Source organism: Salvia hispanica, chromosome 2 (assembly GCF_023119035.1).
Source record: "Salvia hispanica cultivar TCC Black 2014 chromosome 2, UniMelb_Shisp_WGS_1.0, whole genome shotgun sequence".
Taxonomy (NCBI): Eukaryota; Viridiplantae; Streptophyta; class Magnoliopsida; order Lamiales; family Lamiaceae; genus Salvia; species Salvia hispanica.
Window position 1 is genome coordinate 6,587,041 of NC_062966.1, and position 8,151 is coordinate 6,595,191.

General features: G+C 37.8%; 1 protein-coding gene across 1 annotated transcript; it reads left to right on the plus strand.

The window, feature by feature from the left end:
• The first annotated feature begins 6,140 nt into the window (after positions 1-6,140).
• LOC125203409 (tropinone reductase-like 1) lies at positions 6,141-7,884 on the plus strand. The gene is made up of 2 exons (XM_048101743.1): positions 6,141-6,236; positions 7,051-7,884. Exons 1-2 carry the CDS (start codon positions 6,208-6,210, stop codon positions 7,832-7,834), a joined length of 813 nt encoding a protein of 270 aa, XP_047957700.1. The 5' UTR covers positions 6,141-6,207; the 3' UTR covers positions 7,835-7,884.
• Positions 7,885-8,151: the final 267 nt, after the last annotated feature.

The window sequence follows — 8,151 nt, forward strand, 5'->3', positions numbered from 1 at the left end:
CACATTCTTCACTTGAACAGTGCGGGCCCATATATTATCAGCGGGCTTTGGCAAAAATAATGGAGTAACCTGAACAGCCACCAACTCCAAGATATGGGCTCATATCTGCCCATATATGCACATCTTGTGTAACATGAACACGCCCTTAAATTGTAAAAGTTTGTTCAATTGGAAAAACAGTTTATAGCCAGTGCATTCATGGTTGGTTATTAATGCTAGGTTAACACCCTCGAGTTACTATAAGTTTTTTATGATTTCAATCGATGTTTGAAGTCTGAGATGCACCTAAATAGATTTTTCTATGCACCATGGACTTACTGAGGTGCTAGGCCAACTTGATCCTTGTACAAACAAATTTATGAATTCGGCAAGTAGTAGCTTGAGCGGACATCTCTAGATATAGACCAACGAATTGGCAAAAAAAATAGTCCAAACTCCAAAGACTACCTTAAAGACTAATAACCAATATCCAAGTGTTAGGCATGCTCCCAAGGTCGACGGCCCCATCCTATGGCACGCGTTGTGTGTTTAAGCTTTATAGCCCATCACTTGTGTGCATAATTACTCGATGTAATAATGAAACCCCATAGAACCATGAACAATAAATGTCATATATGAGCATTGGGGCAAGCATTACATTTATGCTTTAATCACAAACTCCATATCTAGATGGTAAACTTTAAATCACTATTTCTTATGCATTAAGAATCGGTTTAGAGAAATTAACATATCGTTAATTTCATAAAAGCAAACATTGTGTCAATTGTATAACTTGATTAAACCATGTTAACCTATCATCGATTCCAACAAGCATTCCACTGCATCTTCCTTTTCATCATATGATCTAGCTGTTTGTATCAACTGAATAATAACATATCTCCATTGGAACTATCATTTTCTTCGAGTTTCTTTCGAATTTTAGAGAGAATTTTATAAAGATAAAGATAATTTTAATTATTCTACTATATAAGGAAAAAAGAAATAACTAATTATTAGAGTATACACCCAAACTTCATATTAATCTGATATTGTTCGTTTTGAGTAACAGGTTTACTTTAAAAAACTTCTTTAAAAACTCCATACTAATGGAGTAGGGGTAACTAGAGTTGTCAACTGGAACTAGAGCCCGACCCAGGTCGGTCCAGGCCCGGCCCATCATTGAAACGAAGCGGGCCTGCCCCGAGCTCATTGATTGACATGGGCTCCATTTGAGCCATTGTGCACTTTCTAATTTTGATTTTTTTATATATACATATATTCAAATAATTATGTAAACAAATATGACTCCCTTCACTCATGATTTGAAATCCCTTTTTTCAACATGAACTTTAAAAAAAAATGTGAGTTAAAAAAAAATGGAATCTAAATCTCATTTGTAAATAATTATTTTTATATAAAATATGAATTATTGTAAACTTATGGATTGAGGCATGCACAAACCGAACCGAACTGCCGGTTCACGAATCGGAACCGGCAGCGGCGGTTCTAGCGGGCCGGTTCAGGTTCACAAAATTCACAAAGTGGAACCAGCGGTTCAAAACCGTCGGTTCGCCGGTTCAAACCGGCAGTTCAATAGTTCCAACGGTAGGATTCCGACTAGGTCATAGGTTTTCAGGCTTTGCAGGCTAAGGGTGCAGACGGTTCAGCTGTTTGCTTCAGAAAACCGGCGGTTTACGTCAGAAACCGCCGGTTTCCGACGGTTCAGGTGCTTTTCAGGATAGGCGGCAGTGTATAAGCCTGAAAACCGGGTAGAAATCACTGGTTTACTGCCAGAAACGGTGGACTAAACCGCCGGTCCAGCGTAAACCAGCCGAAATTCGAATTTTGAATTTTTTTTCATTTCTTCCAACTTTTCTCCTATAAATACCCCACTGCCTCCATCATTTTTACTTACCCCATTCTTGTGTTAACAAGGATTTCTCTTCTCAATCTCAATCTCTCTATTCTCTATTCTCTATTCTCTATTCTCATTCTCTCTAATTTGCTCAAATTGCTTATTACTTTATTGTTGTGATGGTGCTCTCTTTCTATTTAAGTTGTTATTTGCTTACCATCCATACTCTCCATATCCATATTCTATATTACTTTTACTTTGCAATATGTCTTCTTCTCTTGGTGGTGATCGAGGCAAAGGAATTGCCCAAGATCAAAGTACTCGTTCTCAAAGACGAAGACCTAGTCGTCGAGAAGTTTTGGATTAGGTTTCCCGACGGGAGGCTGAACGTTTGCATGTAAGTTCTTATTTTATTTTAACAATTCATAATTTTATAATATTGAGTTTTTCATTTTTTTTTTTTTGTGTTCTTAATTCATACCTTCTACTTATATAATATTTATAGATTGAAGAAGATCATAGGACTGTCATGCTACTCACTCAAATGCATCAAGGTGACGGGGGCAGTGGTAGTTACCGCCAACAAGATGATGACGACGTGTTATATCGTCGGACTCGGACAACAATGATGATGGATTAGGAACTCATTCTCGGGTTCCGTCTAGCACCGGCGGTAATGAGGACATGCCTCCTCCCCCTCCACCCGCTAAAAAGCATTGAAATCTGATATTTTTGCTAAACATTACAAGAAGGTACCGGTGGTAATACCAAATCCAAATGATCCCCTCTCTCAAGAAGTGACATGGGGTATCAAGCATATTGTAACTATTGTCCGAAAGTCTACAAATTTGGGAGTAGTGGGGGATATGGCCTCCGTCATCATTTGGTGACAAAGCATCCGGTAGAATGTGGCACTGCCGCTACCCAAACCTAACTAAACTTCCAGCCTGGTGGCTCAGGTTTGTCTCAATCAGGTGCGCCAGCTCCTTTTAAATTTGATCCTAAAAATGTTAGTGAAGCTTTTACTAGATGGGCTACAATGAAGCATTTTCCTTTTAATGTTTATGATGACAAAAAATATGAGGTTACTATGCTTTTAGCGTAGCGGTCAAAAAAATAAGTCGAATAACCGTTCAACGATCTACCGTTCAACAATGTACGGAGAAAAAGGTAGAGTTAGCACGTTATCTACTCAACTTGGGACACAAAGTGGACATTTGCTCAAATGTATGGACTTATTGTTTTAACAGACATTCATACATGAACATTACGGTTCATTTTGTGGACAATAGTTAGACTTTGAACAAGCGTTGATTGGTTTTAGAGAATTTCCCACACCACGCACTGCACCCGAAATTGCTTCTTTAATTATTCAAGTTTTAAATGAGTTTCAACTATGCAACAAGATATTTTCTGTGGCTTTTGATAATGCTCCTGCTAACACTGCAAGTATTAGTGATTTGATTGCGGTTGTGGTCCGGTTATCAATGGTAAGTATTTTCATCAAAGATACATATGTCATATTTTGAACTTATGTGTACAAGATGCGCTTGAATTATGGTAAAAGCATATTTCTTCTATTAGAACTGCAGTTAGAGTGATCCATCAAAAGCCGTCTATTGGCAAAGCTTGGAAAATGTATTGCCATCAGAAGAAGGTAAGGTATACGAACTTTATCATGAATGTGTCTCATAGATGGAATTCAACATATGATTGTTTGAATTCTACTTTGGGGCATATAGATGAGTTGTGTGATTTTTTAGAACTTATCCAGTTCATGATTTATATCTGTCGCATAGTTATTGGGAGCAAAGCCTGAGTTTATTTAAATTGTTCAAATGTTTCAAAAATGCAACTGTTGAATTATCAGGTATTTATTATTGCGCTGATGTTCGTGTTTTAGAGCATTGCATGTATATACACTTGGTTTTAAAACAACGATGAAAAATGCAGCTTCTTCTCCTGAATTGATGTGTGTTTTATATTATATGATTGACAAATAGCTCAAGTATTTCAGTGAGATTCCAACAGTGTTTTTGATTGTAAAGGTCTTGGATCCCAAATGAAAATTAGTTTTTAGACTTTTAATATAACAATTTGGGGTCTATTGATCTTGGTCCACTTCAAGCATTGCAAGAGGATACTAGTGATGAATTCAGAGTAGACCTCACCGAAACATTTCAATTAAACCTCCTGAACTGGTCAGTTGTCCAACTAACCTTCTAGTACAACTTGTGTTCTCTCTACACCGAATATGCAACCAAGTACAACAATACCCACCAAGTCAGAAGACCTCCCCCTCTACAACATAGTTTCTCATTTCAAAATGTTTATGATGATCCCGACGCGCAATACCAATTAGCCGACCTATACAACTACAACACCGGTGGGAGGTCGGCCTTAGGTATGGTAAGTGAGTTGGATTTATATTGCGATTCACTCTTTTCCTTTAGTGATGAAGGTCCTACACCCACCCAAATCGATGTCCTCGATTGGTGGGGAAAACACGAGAAAGATTTTCTCATACTTGCGTAATGGCCAAGGAGATTTTTTCGGTTTCAGCTTCCACTGTCACCGTCGAGTCTGCTTTTAGTGTTGGACCAAGAAGATTTTTTCGGTTCCGGCTACCACTGTCGCCGTCGAGTCCGCTTTCAGTGTTGGATCACGTGTGTTGGTTGAAACAAGAAGTAAACTCTCTGCGAGAAATATAGAAGTCGTGATATTACTTGATGATTGGGCCAAAGCTGACGTCAGAGAACAAGAACCTGATTGGGATACTCGTGCGGAGGAATTCGTTGAAGAATCACCGGGGATGAAGCGTCGTAAGACAACCGTCAACCGCTGGCCAAGCCAAATAGGTAAGTAAGGTAAGAGAACTATGTGGGCTTTGATTCCCCAATGCAAATGAGCATTGAAGATACGTAGACACCTCAACTTAAATTTTAAATTTAAGTTGAGCTCAAGTCTTAACTCCTTTATTTCTTTTTTTCAATTGTTTCAACTTTAAAAATATGCAAATACAATTAAATAATTTTATTTGTAAATACTCTAGTCGGTGAAGGAGACTTCTCTATAAGACTAAATCTGGGAAACTTTTGACAATTCTACCATAATTGTTGATTGTTAGACTAAACTCAACATTTAAGGTTGAATTGCTAAGGGTGTCCTCAATTTAGTTATGTAGAAACATCTCCTTCGCCGACCAAGAATATATATTTATAAATTTATTGTTCAAAACTTCAAGTCTTTTTTTGTAATTTGTAAATAATTTCATTGTAGTCTCGTTGTATTTAAATTTATTGTTAAAGACTTCAAGTCTTTAGTGAATTGTAAATTTGTAATTGTTGCAAGACTTGTGAGTTGTAACTTGTTGTAGAGTTGTAGTCTCATTTAAGTGTATATCAATAAAATTGCAATTTTCATCGTGATTGTTTATTGCAATTTTCATCGTGATTGTTTGAATTTTTTTACGCAAATTTCATAGATAAATAAAGAAGAAAAAGAAAAAAAATATTCGAACCGCCGAAAACCGACAGTTTTGAACCAGCGCCGGAACCGCCTGTTTTTTTAACCGGAACCGGAACCGCCTAGGACCCTGCCGGGCCGGTTCAGGTTCATCAAAATGTTGAACCGTGAATCGCCGGTTCCGAACTGGAACCGACGGTTTTTGAACCGTGTGCACACACCTAGATTGTGAGGTCTACTTATCATTTTTAATATTAGTAGAAGGAGACTTCTATTACTAGGCATACCGAAATGGTAAAATGAACATTATTGTTAGGTGGAAAACATTATTGTCATGTAGAGATTGTACAGTTTAAGTTGTTTATCTTATGACTTAAATATGTATTTCTAAATGTCTTTTTTTAAATATTTAAATAATTATTTAAAGGTTTATCATAAGTTTGAAAAAAATACAAAATTAAATATAATGCAATGGAATTAATGTTTATTGAAGAAAATTATAATCATAACTGTCCTTCATTATTCTATAATTTTCATTATGTAAAAGGAGCCTGCTCATTGAGGCCCATATACTTATAGCCCATTTCATCATCAACCTAGTAAAGAATTTGTGAGTCTCTATGTACCCGGATCTGGACCACACTCATACTGCATGTTGTCCTAAACTACAAATTGCAGTTAATACCTAATTTAGTACTTAATTTATTGAAGTGTTTAAAGAGTGCTTCTTTCTTAGTTAAAACCATATGGCACCAAATACGGCCAAATTGTAGTTATTGCCCAATTGTATGATTCCATATGGTTTGCTGCCTATAAGTAGAATTAGTTTACCGATCCATCAACTCCACCACTTGCATCGATCCATAAACACAAAACACTGCATAAACTTGTCTTCTTTGAATCTCAAGATGAGTGGAAACAGCGCTGTTTCTCCAAGGTGAGGTCTTAGAAATATGTTTACATATCACAATTAATGTGCTTCATTTCGTCAATCTTTTGGTGTTGGCATCTCCTTTTTATGTGAAATTAATTTTGCAATACACATAAAAATTGAATTTATTATGTTATTGTACTTATAATAAGGATTAAGGAGAGGTCATTTGGGTCTTCCAGTCCAAAATTCTGGCTATGCATATAAAGAGATGTGATTTAGCAGGAATGGTATTAGGGTGGAAAATGATAATACATGCACAAATAAGTAGAATTCATGAATTCGATATGAATAATAAATGTCAAACATGTACAAACCACAAATCAACACAGTCATTCAAAGTTAAAATTTGGTGGTCCAGATCGCTGCATGGTGTTTCTAGCCGAGATTTCTGTAATAGTGATTGACTAGACACATCACGCGACAATATTTTCAGACCACGAGAATTTTATTCATGTTGTTGTGCATGTGTATTCATTTGTTCATAAATTTGTATATATTTGAACATTATTCTCATTTTAAAACTCATTGGACCGTATCTCTTTCATATACTATATACTTCCTCCGTCCATTAAAATTAGTTCCATACTGAAAATGAAAAAATCATTTTCAATTCATTGCTCACACTTTTATCTTTCTCTTTGGTATTATCCACTTCATCTCTTTTTCTTTCATGGTACTTTACATTATTAAACATGTATAGTCCCACAATGATACTACTTTTGGTGGGCGGGGAGAGTATTAGTTTTGTTGATTAGTAAAGTTATTTCCTAGCTGCAATCATACATTTGTAACAGCATTATATGTCGACATGACCAAGGTTGCAAGGAAAGGTGACCATAGTAACCGGAGGCGCAAGCGGCATCGGAGCAAGCGCGGCGAGCCTATTCAACGACCACGGTGCAAAGGTCGTGATCGCCGACATCCAAGACGATCTAGGAAAAACCCTAGCCGAGCATCTCGGCCCCGACGTCACCTACATCCACTGCGACGTCACGGACGAGGACCACGTCCGCGGCCTTGTTGACGCCACCGTGGCCAAGCATGGCCGCGTGGACATCGTGTATAGCAACGCGGGCATCGCAGAAAGAATGGATGCTATCGTCGACGTAGACAAGGGCAAGCTCCAACGCACCCTTGGCATCAACCTGGTCGGGGCCTTTCTGGCCGCGAAGCACGCGGCCAGGGTCATGGTCCCGGCCAGGAAAGGATGCATACTATTTACAGCCAGTGCGTGCACCGAGGTCGCCGGGATCGCGGGGCACGCCTACGTGGCGTCGAAATATGGGATCGTGGGGCTGATGAAGAGCTTGGCAGTGGAGCTAGGATCGCACGGAATTAGAGCAAACTGTGTTTCCCCATTTGGGGTATTGACGGGGATGGCGGCGAGAGACGACAAGGCAAAGTTGATGTTCGATGGCGTCATGTCAGCAGTGGGGAATCTCAAGGGGAAGATTCTGACAGCGGATGATGTTGCAAAGGCGGCGCTTTACTTGGCTAGTGAGGAGGCTAGCTATGTGAGTGGGTTGAATCTTGTTGTAGATGGAGGCTATAGTGTTGTCAATCCCACTCTTGCCAATGTCACGAGTGCTGACCAATCTTGACGTTACATTTTGGATTTAACTAATAACTCACCTGGCTTGGGGAAAAAGTAATCGTTTGTGACATCCTTAACCTGAGACATGCATCATTTTACATATTAACATTTTTCTATCATGGCATATTTATTATTTGTTGCATATATTTATTTATCATCATTAACATTATAGACATATTAAGGGGTTATTATAGAAGATATTATTTTAATTAATCATGAGAGTTAAAATAATTATATATGTTATCTAAGTTGTTAGTATTAATACGAAAACTAAAATATTATAACTAATTACCTAATTCATATTAAATGGTGTATGTGTTCATA